General features: G+C 35.9%; 2 protein-coding genes across 5 annotated transcripts in view; one reads left to right on the top strand and one right to left on the bottom strand.

Moving 5' to 3' along the window:
• Arf6 (ADP-ribosylation factor 6) overlaps window positions 1–8,810 on the bottom strand; it is a 59,916-nt gene extending 51,106 nt beyond the window's left edge. Inside the window, exon 1 of one of the 3 annotated variants that reach the window (XM_088259390.1) lies at window positions 8,713–8,810. The gene's annotated coding sequence lies outside the window, so the exon portion shown is untranslated. Of the gene's footprint in view, window positions 1–7,867 lie in introns of all 3 variants that reach the window. The other 2 variants (XM_088259389.1, XM_088259391.1) reach the window with 2 other exon arrangements.
• A 1,250-nt stretch (window positions 8,811–10,060) lies between these two features.
• On the top strand, window positions 10,061–19,487 carry LOC148309855 (trans-1,2-dihydrobenzene-1,2-diol dehydrogenase-like). 2 transcript variants are annotated; one of them, XM_088259460.1, is made up of 6 exons: window positions 10,061–10,299; window positions 12,517–12,726; window positions 13,393–13,684; window positions 15,364–15,610; window positions 17,376–17,526; window positions 19,234–19,487. In XM_088259460.1, the coding sequence occupies exons 2-6, from the start codon at window positions 12,525–12,527 to the stop codon at window positions 19,341–19,343; spliced, it is 1,002 nt and encodes a 333-aa protein (XP_088115586.1). In that variant the 5' UTR covers window positions 10,061–10,299; window positions 12,517–12,524; the 3' UTR covers window positions 19,344–19,487. The 2 variants fall into 2 exon arrangements, with proteins under 2 accessions (XP_088115586.1, XP_088115587.1); XM_088259461.1 differs by lacking the exon at window positions 10,061–10,299 and adding an exon at window positions 11,757–11,933.
• The last annotated feature ends 659 nt before the right edge of the window (window positions 19,488–20,146 follow it).

Raw genomic sequence — 20,146 nt, 5'->3', positions numbered from 1 at the left:
TCATACCGAGACGGGTACAGAACAGAACACACCTAGAAGTGATGTCAGCGACTCAGTAAAGTACCTTCAAAGATTTTTCGTACCTACTTATTAATAATATATATTCTATATAACCCTGAGTTTTCTTAATTATTATTAATTTATATATTTTTGTTTACAATTCACTTCATTGGTCATGCACTAATTATATATATATATATATATATATATATATATATATATATATATATATATATATATATATATATATATATATATATATATACATATATTTAGAGCATAAGCAAAAATCCCACATATGCATACCCTGCGAGTAGGTATACAACAAGATAAAGTTGATAAATATGAAGGAAAAGATGTAAAATATGAAACGGTAAAAATAAATGTTTATACCCTACCCAATAAGGTAAGGAAATTGTAGATATTGTGGATCGCACAATATTGACAAATGTAGTAGCTGTGCGGAATAGTAATTCATTGTTAAATGTCTCTTACATTCATTCCTAATAAACCAAACTTAAGTGCCACGTAACCGGTCCTTTTTTTAATAAATACTTTTGATACTTTGATACTTTTGAAGTTTCATGTTTTTAATTGCGTAGTCCGCCAGACGAATGTTTGGTTATTAAGGGTTAATGAAAACATACATTCACACACCCGACTACTCATCAGATAAATCTAAATTAGATTTAAGTTTTGTACTGTAACATTTCTTGGTGGAACTGCACTTTATTCTATAAAATCTAAACAATTTTTAAAATAATTTTAGATTGCTGTATTTGAATAAATAATAGAGAAGAATAATAATAAACGTTTGCCATTTTTAGCAACTGTTTTATTACTAGATAAATAATTTCCTTTTTTTCATCTTACACAAAGCCTAAATTAGCGATTCTTAAAAATAAACAAAAAGCGATGCCGGAGAAATCCCGAGTGTACATAAGAAATTCTAAAAATAATCTTTTATAGAGCTTATTATGCAAATGGTTGCGAAAGAGGTCTCGACATCGAATAAAGGGGTCTGGGAGATGATTTGGCGAAATGTTCCAACTCCCCACCCAGCTGTGGGGACAAGTGGATATCGGCAAACTGAAGGGCGAAGGATGGGGAGGATTATATCCAGAACGTATAAGAGACTAACTCTCAAAAATAGACATATCCAAGTATTGACAAAAATATTTTTTTTGTATCTTTCCGCCTTCCTAAAAGGTCAAGTGTATTGACTAGCATGGAGAAAAAATAAAGTTATTATTACAAATTTGGCGAGCGTGCTTTCGCTGTTACGGAACCGATGGCGTGGAATGCTCGTCCACCTGTAATTAGAATCAGTGAGAGTGAAAGGATCTTCAGAAAAAAATCTAAAAACGCATTTGTTTGCTAAATCATTTCTACTATCACCTTTTCTTCATTAAATCATAGTGAAGCGCCCTTGACGTAGCATTTGCCGTAAAAATTGCGCTATATAAATTATATGACTAGATGTATGGATGTATGACTAATGTATGACTAGATGTATGGATGTAAAGGAAGCGAGGAGTGTATGTGATGACAGAAGAGTGTGGAGTTTCATCCTCTCTGCCTACCCCAGCGCGGAAACGGCGTGATGGTAGTAGTAGTAGTGGTAATATTAGTAAAATTACAGCTATAATTATAACTATAACGTTAGTCTATACGGGGTCCTGTATGTAGAACTGAAAGCTAACCTACTATAGTTGAGAGACACTTCAGAAAAATGATAATCTACAATTGACGCAAAAAAACGGATTTGCTCAGTTTTGAAAATGGGCTTCTCAATTTACATAGTTTGGGATTGCGTACACGTGTCCGCCCACGTGTGAGAAACGATCTTCCAGAAAACCCATTAGGGAAACCTTGAATTAAACATCCGTCAGATAAAATTTGTCGGCCATCCCTTAGCCGGGTCTTCACTATACTCATACATGAGGCGTTGACCTAGATATTAATATTATTCACAACTTATTGAGTGTGTCCAAATACTGTTCACAAACGTAAATTGGCAGTAAAATCGGGAAACAATTTTATGTTGTTTCACATTTTCAATCAATTTCGCAACTTAGTAAGAAAAAAAATTGCTTTGAAAGAGCAGATCCGTCAGGAAGCCTAGATGCTTCTGTATCAGATCTGGGCATGCGGCGGGACAGCTTTCAATGTTCACAAATCTGTTTTTTTTTTAAGATGGGAATTGCATTCATTATTTACCTTGCTGTACAGGGTTTATAGATCATTAAGTGCATTTTTGTTTCTTCCATCTAAAAAGAAAATACGTTTTATTTGAATCTGTGTTGGGAACAGGAGGACTAATCTAGTGTCGGCCAATCGGGAACTTCTCAGCTCATTTGCCCATTGCTGGGAGGAAACCACGTAGAACTACAAATCAAATTAGGAGTTATTTTTACATTTTTGACATCTCAACTTTAAAGATGAAGAAAACAATATGGAAGTCTGGGTATTTACAGGGCTTAAGACTTGTCATAGGCTGGTTAAGTGATTCTACCCATGTTGACAACTACAATACTTAATTTTTTTAAACAAGAGTTATGTAAGAACATAGCATATATCATTACTATCGTGACACTGTGTAAATTCACTAGAGCCATTTATGGTTGGATTGGGAAAGCTATTTATTTAGCAGATACCCTCTATTTGGATGGATGTAGGAGAAATTTGAGTAGTGTGGTTGTCAATCATGGGTAGAATGGTGAATGTTACATATCTGTAAAATGTTCACTTAAACAAGCCTATGACAGGTCATGAGCCCTGTAAATACTACATATTCTTTTTTATTTATATTAAGATGTCGAAATGTAAAAATAACTTTCAAGTTGAAAAATCCAGATTTGTGAACAAGGATTTGGACACCAAAAATGTGAGGAAATATCATTATTTTTCTGCGATTGCAAAATCACCTGCGACTAAAAATTTGTGATATTTTTTAGCAGAAAAGCGTATATTTTGAATTTTTTAGGTATGTTTCTGAATAACTCCATAACCATTGAAGTAGGTATTCTCATTTCTAGTGACAGAATGTTTTGACGACTCGAAGAGTACATTCCGAGCATCGCATCACCAGAGCCGCCCCCAGTCAAATTATAGAAGGCCGCGACACAAAAAATATCATCGAGAGTAGTGTTCAGTATTATAATGTATAACTGTTAACGATATTATGTAAATTGCGGACGGAGAACAATAAGCCGATGCAACACGGCTCGTGGTAGGAGCGCACAGCAGAGACAAGAATGAAAGGGGGGACATTTATTAGAGATGAATCAGTCTACATTTCTTACGGCTTATGTCGCTTCCACCATTGTAAGGTGACCTATATCCGGACACGTTGGCGTGTTTAGCTCAGTACTAACACGTACGTATAATTTGGGATTCTAATGGCGGTATTCAGTGACGCTTTCAAAATTTTATCTCGCAAACGAATCCATACAAAACAAGCATTAGACCGGTCCTTACCCCTTGTACCTTCTTACCCTCGTCGAGTTAAAATCATCATATCCTCTGGTACATTACCGGCGCTCAACACCCATGTGCTACTCTGTTAGATTCTGTCTCAGGGGTAGACAGAGGGATGAAACGCCATACTCTGTCTGTCTGTCCTGACATACGCAATATCCTAGTTTCCTTCACATCTATACATCTATACATGTCCTTTGGTTACGTAGATTTCTGAGACCACCAGATTTTAGATTCCGATTGATCTGATCAAGCCTTTTTTTGGCCGTCTTCGTTCTGTTCTCCCGTTCAAATTTGCCAAACATACTCTGTTAGTCATTCTCTCGTTATCCATTCGCTGCATGTGTCCAAACCACCTTGGAGATATTCTCTTAATATTATAATCATTTTTAAAGGTGTCTCAACTTGAAATGAAACATGTATCATTCCTCTTTTTTATGAAAGAAGATGGAAGTCTGAGCATCCCAGGGCTTACGACCTGGCATTTGGGTGGCTTAAGTTCTAGTTGAGCTTTAAGGTGGGGACTGACTGACTGACTGAGTAATTTCGTCGTAACGTAACACGTTACGATACGAGAATTCATAGTCAGTAACAGCGAGCCGAGTACTCCATCCGTAGCTACGGTGCGTAGTCGGATGCTCGCTGCGAATGTTACGTTACGACGAAATGCTCCGGTCAGTCACCACCTTTACATTCCTTTCGATCTCAACACACTTTTCTTAATTTGATCGACAATGCTTATCTCAGCCTCGCATTATTTCCTTATTTCACCACTCGACCACTACAATTTATACCCATTATGCTATGCTTTACATTGGGCGATTGAAGCTTTTCGTGTGTGTTATTCTTCGCGTCTCTGTTGGGACTTATTATGAAACCATCGTACATGGAAGGGCCTTCACATCTCGTGCCAATTATAGAAGCACAGGGTTGGCAAATAGATCTCGGCAATAAGAATAATCACCCCGAAGGTGACACTAATGTAATACACATTCGGGAAACGGCTACGTGGAGCAGATGACGCTAATGCGGTGATTAATGTAGCGAGAGTGGGTTCCTACTTTGTACCCGTTGCGTACAAACTATGGAAATTCTGCTTGTTTCCGTCCAACTAGCAAATTTCACGAAAGGTTAACTGCCGACGATTTATCAACCGTTCGGGCCTATCAGCGCACGAGTGAGACAGCTTTAGGTCGGCTTAAAAAACAGATCTACATATATTTTACACTGCGAACTCGAGAAATGAAGCTTACTGAACCAATATCTACATACACACCAAAATTGGGATTTAACGGAAAGATAACGCGTCAAGGGCACACAACGCAAACGCAGAATTCAATGCTGAGGTCACACGTTTCTTCACGCTTGATTTTTTTTAAATAATATACATTGGATATTTTTTTGTTTTTTTAGAATATAAATACAGAGAAAAAAAAAATATAATATTTTTTTAACTCTTTTCCATTCAATAACTCTTTTCAAATCCATATACTTAATTATTTCGAAGAAAACTTATGTATTCAATGTAAAAACGGTGATTTAAGAAAAAATCTATTGTGTAAAATGTTACCTGGAATAAATTTACTCTAAATCCAGGTGACATTTTACATATTTGTTTTTTTTTTTCTAAAAAACACCGTTTTTGCATTGAAAAAATAATTTTTTCTTCGAAACAATTATATGGTTTTGAAAGGAAAAGATTTATTGAAAAGGAGCTAAAAAAATATGTAAAAATATTTTTTATATATTTATTCTAAAAAACAGAAAGGTATCTAATATACATTCTTTAAATAATCGGGCGTGGAAAGACGTGTTACCTCTCCGGTGGTCGCCCGGCGAATGATTCTGTCTTGCGAATATCCCCTTAACAGAAAAATTATTTATTTTTTACTTTATATAAATATTTGTGAAAAGAAGACGCCGATCTTACTCTCTCTGAAAAATAATAGCAAGAAATCTCAACACTCCTATCTCGAATGGTCTCGTTGAAATTTTCAAATTTGTCTATGGTCAATGTCAGACCAGATTGGCGGCAATGCAAATCGTCCATCGGACATGTGGATCGGATTACATTCGGTTATGGAGAAATGGGTACCCACTTTTACTTGCGGAAATGTGATTCGTGAATCGCGTGATTACTCATACATACGTCGTTCTGGGCGGGATCGCTAGCGAATGTTGTACTTCAAAATTTGAATTTCGATTCAAAGAGCGTCGAAAGACAGCTGGCTGATCTCATCTAATTTTTAAATATTGTCTATGGCCAACGTCAGACCAGATTGGCGGCAATGCAAATCGTCTATCAGACACGTGGATCGGATCACATTCGGTTATGGAGAAATGGGTACCCACTTTTACTTGCGGAAATGTGATTCGTGAATCGCGTGCTCACTCGTACGTCTCTCTGGGCGGGATCGCGTGCCGGCTGACATTATGGTATCCGACCATAAGAAAGTGAACGATGCGCAGCCCTAACTCACCGTATACTCGACGGAAACTAAATACTTAACATGTTACAACATAAAATCGATTATACTACGACCATTTTTTTTTAATTCGTCGTAAATAAACAGTAAACAGCTATTGATTTTACTTAAGTATGTGTAAATACTTTCTTTACAAGTTCAATGTCACTTCAATTTTAAGTTATGTTGATAAATACAAAACTTTAAGGACCAATATACGATAGATCGCAACTGGATTTTCTTTGAACCCAGGTAACACTAGGTAATAGATTTTTTTGTTTAAAACACCGTTTTTGTTCGAAAATATATATTTTTTTTAAAAATAAATATGTACTCGTATATGGTTTTTTAAAAGAAAAAAGTTATCAAAAGATAAGGAGTTTAAAAAAACTACAAAATAATCCATTATATACTCGTATATGTATTTTTTTTTTAAAAAGAGAATATTTTTTTTTCACAAATATTCCAATTTCATACTATTTCTGCGAGCCTAAGCGGCTCATTATTAAAAATAGGAATCAAATTGCGGTAGAGGGGTTCGAACCGAGAAACTCTGGCTTAAGAGTCCGCGACACTAACCACGGGACAACAACCCGACACCTTTTATTATTTTACATAAAATCGGACGTAAGGTGGCAACCGGCACTATGCATTGCCGGAAACTAAATGATTTTACTATCGCTAGTATGGCCAAGCAAACCGATGGCATGTCGTTGGCTCTGTGAATACCCGACTCCCTTATTCTCTTCGTATAAAAAGTGTGACACCTAATATAATATATCTTTTACGGAATGTGAGTACATAATGTTAAATTTACCAACAATTCACTTATCTATATACATATACATAGCGTTAAGGATCGAGCCGCTGTTGATACTATGATCAAGGTTCGATTGTAGATATGTACTATTTTTACAAACGTTCTTCCTGTATTCACTTCATACATATTTTTGTAGTTGAAGGTGATGTGTTTACATAACATTGCATGAAAAATCAACAGATCACAAGTACCTTGCGCTATTAAGGTTTACAAAAACATCTTTTGAAATAAAATATTAAAAAAAAAACATCTTATATTTTATTTTGTCATCAATATTCTAGCATTGAATGACATTTTTCATTAATTTATATCCTAGGTTGGTCGATGCATAACGTATACATATTAGTAATTTTAATTTATATTTTAAGCACTAACTTTGTGATTTCCATTTTAATTATAGTATTAGTAATTAATGGATTTTTCGTTAATTAATTACAATCGTAAAAAGTACTGATATATTTACTCGATAAGAGTCAATTAATAACAATTACTTCTTCCGCACGGGAATTATCCGTGTCGAAGTTACACAGGCTAGTACAAGTACGAATATGTAACCCCGAGTGCCCCAGCCATTACTTTTCCTTTCCTATAGTACCTACTATTTCTCCTCCACTTTCTTTCCTATACAATAGTAATATCCTTTACTCTGAGCTCCTGCGCTTACGTCATCTCCATCTCATCAAGCATATTCCAAACTTCCTACTTACATATAATTATATACTTATGATGGAATACAGATGAAGATGGAGGATATTACCGCTTTTTAGGAAAGCAAATAGAAGAGTTACTATATGAGAGGAAACGGAGAATAGCAGCAATGGCTAGGGCACTCAGAGTTGCATACCCGTACTCCCTATAGAAATATTTATGAGGAACATCGAAGGTTCCAAATGAAGGAAATTTCCTTATAAAAATACAGGTAATATAGTGAAACATAGGTAACACAACATGTGGATTTTAATTAACATTATTCCAGAAAATTCTTACATTATAACAAAATATAGTAAAGTAAAACTTGATTTCTCAATACTATGACATCACGGAATTACTAATTCGTTTCGGGAAAAAATATAACTTGGTTAGATTAAAAATAAATTCTTACACAAATTCCTATCATATCATTTGGGCGATCTTCTCAGATATTAGCGCAAAAATAATAGTTGCAGTCAGATTGCTTTATCAGTCCTGAGGCGGATATTCAGCTTCCACATAATATTATCACATCACACTTAACTTCAAACGTGAATCACTTTTAGTTAAAAATAAAACGTTTGTTCATTCACAGAACCACACACCACAGAACAATCGCGAATACTGATCCAAACTAGGTTATCGACAACTAAATTATCTAAAAATCACAACACGAGTTTGATCGAATCTTAAATTGATACATAATATCTCGTGAGTTGGTTTTGTACCGGCAAACGTGATGCAAATGTCACATATTTTGTATCACATTCCCTCGACCAGACAATGATTCATTAATTTTTAATAATCGACAATGAACCCGCCGAAACTGTTACGAAATATTACAACACAAAATATATAATACCGGGCTCCGACATCGCGAAAATAAAATCATACGTCAGTTGGCCTGTCAATCAGTCGCGAAAGCGGTTACAATTTTATCAAGTTTGAGGTTATTCACGAATTAAAACACCGCCGGAACTTATTCGCCGTTTATAAATTAAACACACGATTAACACGAATCTAAAAAAATGTCATTCCTTGATGTCTCACGTCAACGTATTATTTTAAATGCAATTTGATAAGATTAAGCATAAAAAGGCGTATCTGTGACTGGGCGATGGCGGTCAACATAACGGAAACCAAATCGATGTAAAGTTCGTAAAAATAATAAAAATGTACGAGAAACACTCGGCAAACGAATAAATATAGACTCAGGTATGCTAATGTTTCCGGCTGATGAGTTGATAACGTCCTTACCATTTAAGATTGACAGCTTTCCAATTTTTTTATACCACAAACTCACTGACAAACACAAAACACTCCATATTACAAAGAGACACTAGCGCCACGTGGTTGCAAAAATATTAACTAAAAATATTTCGACGAACGACTAGAATAAGTATATTAGGTTTATTTGTTATTTATTTCGTTTATCAAGTATTTGAAATAATAAGTTTCAGATTTTTTTCGATTAGAAGATACTAAGATAATTTTATCTGTTTTAAAAGACAAAAAAAATGTTTTGTGCTACCAAGCGTCAATTTTGAGGAGTCCACAAAAAAGGTTTGGGGTGACGATAATTCGACAAACTTATCTTGGGAATTACTAGGAGGTGCTACTTTATATAACATTTTATACTGTTTGTAACCAACCAAAAAAATATGCAAAACATTTCCACATTCTTTTAGATGTTTTGTAGTTTGATGAAAATTGTTTTACAAATAAGGGAAGTATGTTGATTGGCGTCTTTAAATAATAAGCCTTTTAAGAATATTAATATAAATAAAAACAATTGTTGTTAGTAAAAATAACAAAGATTAATTAAAAAAAATAATGAACATAAAAGAAACTTGTTAGAATAAGCAGAATAAATTTAAAAAAATATTATTCCAGTATTTTAGTATGTGTTAATCACTTAGATATAATGACATATAACAATACGATAGATATTTCTATTTACTGCATAAAAAAAAACTCTTCAGACATTGCTTGTAATCCGTACGTGAATAGACATTTCAACACATGATATGTTTGCAATTACCAGAAAATCGAAAGATATTCAATAATCATGAATACTTTGCAAAAACAAAATTCTTCTTCATTTGAGCCAGCCGATAGCAGGTCTGAAACTGCAAATGTACAAAGACTTCCATTTCCTTTCTTAATAAGTGCTTGTATTCTGAGAGACATTTTTATATATTTTTTTTAATTTTCCCAATAGCAATACTACTGTATTTCTACTTTTTGATCAAACAAAACAAGTGTGTTTTTTAACTTTGACAAAGGAAATAGTTGAAAGTTATGTTTTCATTAAAAAATCTCATATTTATTTTTCTGACTCCTGTACGCCATTAATTTTGCATAAACCACTGCGTGGATCGATGTGTCAACTTATTTACGGTGACAAAGTGACTAGTCATGTACTTCAGATACTAGGGTTGTGTTAAATTAATCCATAGTCAAAAATTGAGTTCAATTAATTTTATAATCTTTTTTGGAATTATTTTTATGGTCTATTCAACTTTAACCACTCTTGTGTGGGTAGGTACTTTTTTATACACATTCACTGCTTTTGGATAGAAATAAACATGCAGCTGATAATACTACAGCCGTTCGTATAAAATACTGCGAAATGTGAATGGATTTTGATTTTTGCATTTTCAAAATGTAGATATCTACATCTGTGTTATTCGCGTAAAATTTGTCTCAAAAGATATCATTAGAGTTTTTTTACATTAACTTTTACCACCACAAAAATCTAAGAATTTTACTGATTAGTATTTTTTGAATGTATTTCGGGAAGTCTTAATATATTTATCTTCGTAGATTTCATTAAACTTTAAGGTAAATACTTTGAAAATAATCGGATCGTATTGATATCATAATTTATATGTTGCTAAATATACTTAAAACGCTGAGTAGGATATTATCATAATCTGTCACTTTGTGGTATATAACTATACTCTATGTACTACAAATACTTATCGAATGTCTTTACTTTCTAAATACGACAAGTGTTTTTTTTATTATAATCAAGGTTTTAAATTTAATGACCATACCTATATACTGCTTGTACCCTGAATGGCCTAGTCATTGCAGGTATTCTCCTTTTTCTCCATTTCCTTTCCCATGTAGCATTATGTATTTTCCCCCGAGTTTATTCACCTTTGTTGTTTATATTACACAAAATATATTTTCCGGAAATCTAGAACGCAGGATTGTCTTTATATGATTCATGATAGTGTTAACACTATGTCAAATTGAAGCGGCACCCTATGCACCTTTGGTGGCGATAGGGGTAAAAATAATTAAAAAAACAATTGTGAAAATAAATTGTTTTTTTATATACATATTAACACATTGTTGTCGGGCGGTTTTTTCATCAACCCGGACCCTAATTATACTCGGACTATCACTATTTTACCCCATTCATCGTTTGTCGCAGTATACATGTTATATTTTGTCTGTGTTTTTCACATTCTCCTAAATTTTGTCACATTCGACGACAATCCAACGTGTAGGATAGCTTGTGGAGGAAGCGTTGTACTTTTGTACTTTTATTTTCAGAAGCTTGCACACTTTTTGAAAGATTGCAAACTTTCTATTATGCACATTCAATAACTGATGCTGAAAAAAATATTATTTGCAAAGCCGAAAATATACTGTTTACGTACGGAAATAAAAATCAAAAAACAAATTTTGATCATTGTATTTATAAAAATTAATACATTTATGTAAATCTCAAACATGTATTCTTCTTAGAATATTAATCTACCAATGGTTATGTAGATTGGGAGGACGGTATCCTTTGTTCAAAGTTATCTCCTTGTATATTGACCTCTTAATCCCGCATTCATTGTTTTCCCGCATTCGTAGTTTATTTCAATAGTTCTCTTTAAAAATGAAATACAGAGGTTTCACTGTAAATACATTGGGTTGTGGTCTCTCTGAAGTGTCCCAAACTTTGCATCTGTTCAGATTTTAGTCCATCTAATCATCATAACAAATAGCAACACTGTTAACATAATGTCGTAACATCGCTCGTGGCGAGCATCACCGAGCATCCGAAACTATGGATGGAGCGCTCGGCTCGGCGTACTGACTGCCTGAATGCTCGCATCGTAACAGTCTCCACCTTTAAAGTGCTTCAAATGCATCTCCCGAAATGGAGCCATTTGTCACTTCCACCCCAGCAACAGTCATGTGTTATCATGGTTGATATGTTTCTTCACTGTGATGGTGCGCTTCACAGATGTACAAGAGGTCGAGTTGGCGATAAGATAATGCGGAACAGTTCCATTTTGTAAAGTTATGACTTACGGCTACATGTCGAATGAATTGTTTTCACAATATTCTTGAGATTATATTATATTTTCTAATTATACATAGTTCTTTAACTTCGTAAACCTATAAATACACTAGATAACTAATTGCACGGCATTGTTGGAATAATACAGTGTAAAGTGTGTATAACTTGAGTGAGTACTTTCCAATTATGTGCATTTTATTTGTTATAAATTCAAGAGATTTGTAGTTTTACTAAGCATGTTTTTATAAATTTATAAAATTACTTTCTATCATAGCTTTAAAATAATATTTCATCAGAAACTGCTTTTTTTGTTGCAAAATTCAACAATACAAATTATAAAAATCTTATTCAATGTACAACATGGGGCAAGCATGATTCAAATATGATTCTACCGAGAATTATGTTATTGCCTTATTTTTATGTTTGGTAAATTGGTTTCTTTTATACCTTACTTTAATTAAGTCACCTCCGTAATGTCACAGTGCTTTCGGCTACCATGCAGCTTTTTCACTCTTAATATTTATTTAATATCTGAAGTGCGTGAGTTAAGAAGTTTAATTGAATTGTTTTTTTGTTAATTACTAGATTTAAAAAAAATATTTTTAACTTTGTTGCTTCTTATACTAATTGTTTGCATATTCTTATTTGGTAACCAAATTGAGATTGGAATAATCATAATGAACTCAAAATTGTTACGATCACACTTTAGATCTCTTTGCTTCCGTCTAATTCAATTTAAAATGAATTTCCAGTTGTAAAGATGGCGCTCCGTTGGGGTATAGTAAGTGCGGGGAAGATCTCCCACGACTTTGTGACGAGTCTCGCGACTCTCCCTGCTGGCGAGCACCGAGTGGTGGCCGTCGCGGCCATGGACCTGACCAGAGCCCAGCAGTTTGCCGACCTCCACAAGATCCCGGCTGCCTACCAGGGTTACGAGGCTTTGGCAAAGGATCCTAACATCGGTTTGTTAGCTGCCAATATTTAATCTTTTTTTGGACTGGAAAAATAATGAATACATCAAGAAGATATTCCGTATCCTTCCATTTTTTCGGTCGGCTGCTTGGGCCGGTTTTTACCCCTCACTGCGGCTATGTCGTCGGACCATCTTTTTTGTGGTCTTCCGTCGCCTCTTTTATTCTTCCAAGGTCTTCATCTTAAAATTTTAGGTGTTCGTCTTGTGGGGTCTTGTCTCACCCCACCCATTGCCACAATTCTGGTTCTGTTCCTAATTTCTGCATTTCTTATTTTATCTCTTAGGCTTAAACCAAGCACGGATCTTTCCATGGATCGCTGTGTGTATTTAAGCTTCACTATATGTATATTATATCTTCTTTTTCTTCAAACCCTAATCCGTATCCAATGGCGCATAGGGCACTGCATTATATTGACACAGTGTTATCTTGATCGTTACTTACATGAAAGGTACCAGTCTAGGGTAATATTTAATAAATTTTAGAGTTCAAAATCATGAACATTTATTTTCACTCCCTCCCCCCTTTGGAAATCGAACCCGGGACCTCCAGAACGGAAGCTTTACACGCAAACCATTACACCATGGAGGCGGATGTATTATATGTTACTGTACTATCTCAACATGCATGTATTACATTATTATTTTTGTTGTTTAGAAATTGTCTACGTCGGAAATTTAAACCCTCAACATTTGGAAGTGTCACAACTGATGCTTCAGAACGGAAAGCATGTGCTGTGCGAGAAACCCCTCTGCCTCAACTACAGGCAAGCCAAGACGCTAGTGGACCTGGCGCGGGCCAAGAAGCTGTTCCTCATGGAGGCCGTCTGGTCGCGCTTCTTCCCGGCCTACGCGGCACTGCGGGAGCTCATCAGCTCCGGGGCTCTGGGGGAGATCTTCCAGGTGGAGGCGCAATTTGGAATGCCCATCAGCGATGTCGAAAGATTGAAGTGAGTATGAACTAACCATCTGTTGATGCCGATAGGCATCATGTTGACTCTATTTGTAATATGTTTGTATTACATATTACAATTAGGTAATACAAACATCTGTTATCTTGTCATCGAGACTGCCAGATTTGCAACATCACAGACCTGTGGTTTGATTCTATAAAAGTTGTAAAAAAATTATTTTGACATAATGAAAAATAGTAAAAAAAAATAGTAAAAAATGCAAATCTGTTATCACCCGTTTTCGATCTATCTTTGTTCTTTAAAATTTTGCAATTTTTAGCATAGGTGTCGCGTTTGTATGACATTTTCAGCAAGTAAAACAATATATTTATAGCTTTGGCGTTTAATTTGTAGTACTCCATTTTAATTTATATGTTAAATGTGTCGGGTTGTGGTCCCGTAGTTAGTGTCGCGGACTCTTAAGTCAGAGTTTCTCGGTTCGAACCCACTCTACCACAATTTGATACCTATTTCTAATAATGAGCCGCTTAGGCTCACAAAAATAGTATGAAATTGAAATCTATGTGTGAATAATAAAAACATAAACATTTCTCTTTTATTTAAAAAAAAATGTTAAAATCAAACACTAATTTTTAGAGTCTACTAACTTGTATTTGATTGTTAAAAACACGTAAAAATTAAATTGGTGACAATTGTTTCACCTTGTAATGGCGTTATGTATAAGGGTTATCAGAAGAACAATAATTTGGCCAGTTATTTTTATTCACAACATTTTGAGTGTGTCCGAATACTCCGCTCATGAGTTACATATTTTTAATTAATTTTACTTAATTAAACCATATCCGCTCCCTAAGAGTTCACAAACTGTCTCCAGGCTTTTCTGTCGGCTGCCAGCTCCCTTGCATCCTCCCAAGTCAGATCCGCGTCCCGAAGTTCTGGCGAGAACTGCCGACAAATTGCCAGCAGTGGTCGTGCTGGGCGGCGCGAACCTGATGCCTTGTAAAAGAGGCAAGCTTGATTAAGGCTCTCAGGAGGCATGCGGAGTACATGGCCAAGCCAACTGAATCGCCTTTTCTTGACGACAGTTGTGACCAAAATTTTCTGCGTCCTACGCCTTATCTCTTCATTCCTCACAAAGTCAAACCACCGCACGCCTAAAATTCTCCTCAGGCACCTATTCTCAACGCTCAGTACACGGCTGTTCTTGTCCTTTGTAAGGTGCCATGTTTCACAGCCGTATAAGAGAACAGGAGCAATGCAGGCATTGTATAGTCGGCATTTGGTCTTCACCGAGTATAAATCCGTAAATATACATATTTTTAATAAATAACAATAAATACCCTTATCCGCACCAAATGGTGCATAGGGCACTGCTTCATATAAACGCAGTGTTATCTTGATCGTTTACACATGAAGGAAAGGTGATCAGTCCTCCGCTTCAGGTACCAGTCCAGAGTAATATTAAATAAATATTACAGTGAAAAAATCACTTATATTTATTTTACCCCCCCTGGGAATCGAACCCAGGACCTCCAGAACGGTAAGCGAGCGTGCTGACCATTACACTACGGAGGCGGATACATATTTTTACTGATGTAAAAATAACTCCTTAGTGGAGAAAACCCAGATTAGTGAATAAGTGTTTGGACACACTCAAAATGTGAATAAAAGAAGGTAGTTTGAATGTTTTTGACATCCCTAATGTCACATTCCAGCACCAAGGAGCTGGGCGGCGGGACGGTGCTGGACCTGGGCGTCTACGTGCTGCAGTTTGCGCAGCTGGTGTTCGGGCGCGAGCCGCAGAGCGTGGCGGCCGCGGGGCACCTCAACGCCGACGGGGTGGACTCCTCCATGGCCTGCGTGCTCACCTACCCGCGCGGGGGCACGGCCGCGCTCTCCACGCACTCCCTGCTGCAGCTGGCCAACGAGGCCGTCATCACGGGGACCAAGGGGACTGCCAGGGTACTGGACCAACTAACTAACCATCAACTAGAACGCCACACCAATCTGTCTCTCTTTGCCTTTTCCATATTCATGCATATCCCCATTAATCATCTCCTTTGTTCTAACCCTTATCCGAACCCTAATGGTGCGTAGGGCACTGCATCATATAAACGCTGTGTTATTTTGATTGTTAACACGTGAAGGGTAGGTGATCAGCCCTCCGCTTCAGGTACCAGTCCAGAGTAATATCGAAAAAATATATGAGTGAAAAATCACTTATTTCATTTGAACCCCCTGGGAATCAAACCCGGGACCTTCAGAACGGTAGCCGAGAGTGCTGACCATTACACTACGGAGGTGAGCACTTACCAAAACAATATTTTGTATATTAAAAGCATTTATGGTATGGAATAAAACACTCTTCTTATCATCCATTGTTTACTTTGTGTAATACCACTTATTCGCGACTACCGGTTTCGGAAAATCATTCCATCATCAGGTCATAAAATAAAATTATTACAATTTGACATTTGTATAAAAATAAAAATTTTAAAGAAAGAAAGAAGACAAATGAATCACAATAGGAATATTTTTACTTGTGGACCATAATCAACAAAATTGATCTTCGAGTCCATTTTTTTAAATATTCCCATTGTGATTCATTTGTCTTCTTTCTCTCTTTCAAAATTTTATTTTTTTAACTTTGTGAAAAAAATTGCATTTTAAATTGTGGGCTTTCAATATACATTAAATAAAACAAGGAATTATTGAAAGAATCCTCATTCGAATCATGTCCTAATTCGGCGTTCAGTCATTTTTTCAATTCAATATATTTTATTTATAGATAATATACACATTACAAACTTAAATTTAAATCCTATACATTAACATAGATATAGGCAATATAAAATACAAAATAAGCAAGAATAATATTGCTAAAGGTGTAGAACAATCCAACTTTGAAAAACTCCTTCAGACACATGGAACAGATCAATATCCAATGAGATATTGTTCAACAAGTAGTCATAACCATCGGCTGGTTGGTCTTGTGTATAGGAATGTGAAACAATCTATGTCGATGCTGTCTTAGGAAACTATCGGGAACATACAGACCAATGTTCCGGATTATTTCAGGATTATCGATCATACCGCGCAACAATTGATAAAAATGCGTAATCAAATACATATTCCTTCTAGTCTCTAAACTATTGTAGCCAAGCTTACCCTGGAGAAACTCGGTCGGGTAGAGCCAAGGATAATAGCCGTACTCTCTCATGTAGAGATACCTCAGAAACTTCTTTTGGACTTTCTCTACCATAAGAGAGTACTTAAGCTCGTATGGCCCCCAAATCATCGAGCCTCTCTCGAGTCTACTTCGCACCAAGGAGTTATAAAGAGTTCTCAGCACGCGGGTATTTTGGAAAACCCTGGCAGTACGCAGAACAAATCCTAGCATTTTCAATGCATTATCACTGACCACCTCTATGTGATAGTGAAATGTCAGGGTGCTCACAAACCTAATGCCCAGATCCCTAACATTCGACGCTCGCATCAGATTTTGGTCGTTCATTTTGTAGTGATAAAATAGAGTTTTTTGGGCCCTAGTGAAAGACATGACCTAACACTTAGAAACATTAAACATTAGTTTGTTTAATGTTTCTAAGTGTTCCCCATTCACATATATTTGATATATCTGCTTGGAGAAGATGAAAATCGTCAAAAGTAGTCATCTCCTAGTACCAGTTGTGGGAGTATGCGGTTGAGTCGGTGACATTATTTCCAGTTGCCCCGGTTCTGGTGCCCGGAGAAGCTGCAGCTCCCCGACGGCTCCTGGCGGGAGTTCCCCCTCCCGGAGCCGCCGCTCCAGTGCAACTTCGTCAACAGCGTCGGCCTGCGCTATGAGGCCGAGGAGTGCCGGAGGTGCATACGGAAAGGTTAGCAACACCCGCCAATATTAACTAACTAACCATCACGCCGCTTCCCCGCGGGGGTAGGCAGAGAGAATAGAACGCCACACCACTCTGTCCTTGCAAACATTCTTCGCCTCTTCCACGTTCATGCATCTCCTCATACATACCCGCCGATTGTTTCCACTCCTAACCTGACCACTTTCAAGTATTTGGCATACTTGATCGTGCCAAGTTTTATATTTATTTATTTATTGTAACTGCGGACAGTTGAGAGAATTCCATATTGAATTTTTGGGTAATATATCCCAAATTAAACAACGTTTATTTGGTTGAATTCTACATTTATTTATGTATATTTTAATACGTGACGCGTATTAAAATATAATTCAACCAAATAAACCTTGTTTAATTTTGGATTTATAACTCAATAATTTTATATTTATATTTAATATTTAATATAAGCCTGCCAATATTTATATTTAATAAAAAAAAGTTTCCTCTTCTTCTAACCCTTATCCGCACCCAATGGTGCATAGGGCACTGCATCATATAAACACAGTGTTATCTTAATGGTTAACACATGAAGGAAAGGTGACCAGCCCCCCGCTTCAAGTATCAGTCCAGGGTTATATTGAATAAATATTAGAGTGAAAAAATCAGTTATATTCATTTGACCCCCCCCTCCCTGGGAATCAAACCCGGGACCTCCAGAACGGTAGCCAATGGTGCCGACCATTACACTACGGAGACGGACAATTTAACTTGGTAAATACCAGTATTTCTTAACCCTTTGGTTACCAGGACTTTTGATTACCTATCAGTGAAAGTTGAACTGGCAGTACACAACGGAGTCCTGGTTCCAACTCTTCTGTATGGAAGCGAAGCATGGAGTTGACAATAGAAGGATGAAAGCGGACTGAATGCAGTCAAAATACGGTCCCTCAGATAAAAGTGCGGCAAAATGATGTATGATAGATGTTCGAATGGTGAAATAAGGAAAGAATGCAAGGCTGGGATAAGTATTATTGATAAAATTAAGAAAGGTGTATTGAGATGGTTGGACATGTAGAACGTATGAGTGAGGAAAGAACGGTTAAACAAATTATTGAGGCAAATGTAGTTGGAAAAAGAAGCAGAGGAAGAGCGAGGAAAACTTGGCACAATCAGGTATGTCAAATAGTTGAAAGCGGCCGGGTCAGGAGTTTAAATAATCTGCGTGTATGTATGAGGAGATGCAAAGAGGCGAAGAATGTTTGCAGAGACAGGGTGATATGGCGTTCTATTCTCTCTGACTACCCCTGGAGAAAGTGGCATGATGGTTAGTTAGTTTTAGTTAATTAACCTTCCGGTTTCGAAATAACCATTCCAAAACCCATAGTAGTGAAATAAAGTGGTATTACACAACCTGAAGAATGAATGATAGTGTTATATTTCCAAGCTGTAAAGTTAATGCTTTTAAAATGCAAACTTTATTTATTCATTTATTTATTTACAGTAGAAAAATACTAAACAGTTTGAATATCCTATAATAACCTTGCAAATGTTAATAAAGATTACATTATTACGGTTTAATTATATGAAAAGATTATCAAATCTTTTGTAGATTTTTCCTAGATAAAAGGTTATTTGTGAACCTTTAAAATAATGCTTATCAGATAAATGAATGTCGAATTTGGTATTAACCAGATATGCTGATATATTAATTTGTAAAATTGATTATGCAATTTGCAGGTCTCACGGAATCTCCGCTCATGCCGCTGAGTGACAGCCTGGCCCTAGCTGAACTGGAAGATACTATCCGGAAGCAGCTCGGAGTCAAATATTCACAAGACTCACTTTAAAAACACTTGGCCATTCTAAATACATATAATACAGTGAAACCTCTATCTATCATTCCTCCAATAATCGTTTTCCCGGATGTGTCGTTTATTTCTTCTACCCCGAATTTATTTCATGCAAAAATAGATCGCATTTATTGTTTCTATCCACCATTTTACCGCATTCATCGTTTGGATTATGCTGCATATTTGATATATTTTGTCTGTTTTTTTTACATTCTTTTAAATTCTCTTAATTTTGGTATATTCGACGACAATTTTCCAACGTGTGGGGATACAGACTATAGAAAGCTTGTGTGACGGATACAGCAGAAGAGGTCTGAAGCTTTTGGGTTGTTTTCAGTTGTATATTTTTTTAATAAATACATTTATTTACATCAAAAACCGGTATTCTTCTTAAAATTTCAACCTACCAATGGTTATGCAGATTGGATGGACGGTATCTCTACTCAATCGTATCTCCTTGTGTATTGACCTCTTAATCCCGTATTAATTTTTTCCCCGCATTTATTGTTTATTTCAATAGGCCCCTTTAAAACTTTACAAAGAGGTTTCACCGTACTATGAATACTAATTTGTTGAAAAAGATTCTCGTGTTCTATAAAACGTTATTTAATTTTAAGTATATTGTATGTATTTTTAACTTTTTAAAGAAATGATAATAAAAAAATATTTTCAAATACTTGTTGAGTTATTCATTTATTTACTTTATAATACACATAATTACAAATAACAAATATCAATAATGTGCCCTCACTGGGTTTTCCTGTGCCGAAGGCACATTTTAGAAAATTAATTTAAAATTA

The sequence above is a fragment of the Brachycentrus maculatus genome, unplaced genomic scaffold (assembly GCF_059751285.1).
Source record: "Brachycentrus maculatus isolate JH-2025_06_01 unplaced genomic scaffold, ASM5975128v1 h1tg000117l, whole genome shotgun sequence".
Lineage (NCBI taxonomy): Eukaryota > Metazoa > Arthropoda > Insecta > Trichoptera > Brachycentridae > Brachycentrus > Brachycentrus maculatus.
This window is presented reverse-complemented; position numbering and strand designations above follow the sequence as displayed.

Coding starts and splice junctions, on each gene's coding strand:
- LOC148309855 (XM_088259460.1), top strand. CDS start 12,525: ATGGCGCTCCGTTGGGGTATAGTAAGTGCGGGGAAGATCTCCCACGAC. Junction 15,611..17,375: donor GGACCAAGGGGACTGCCAGG/GTACTGGACCAA, acceptor CATTATTTCCAG/TTGCCCCGGTTCTGGTGCCC. Junction 17,527..19,233: donor CCGGAGGTGCATACGGAAAG/GTTAGCAACACC, acceptor TGCAATTTGCAG/GTCTCACGGAATCTCCGCTC.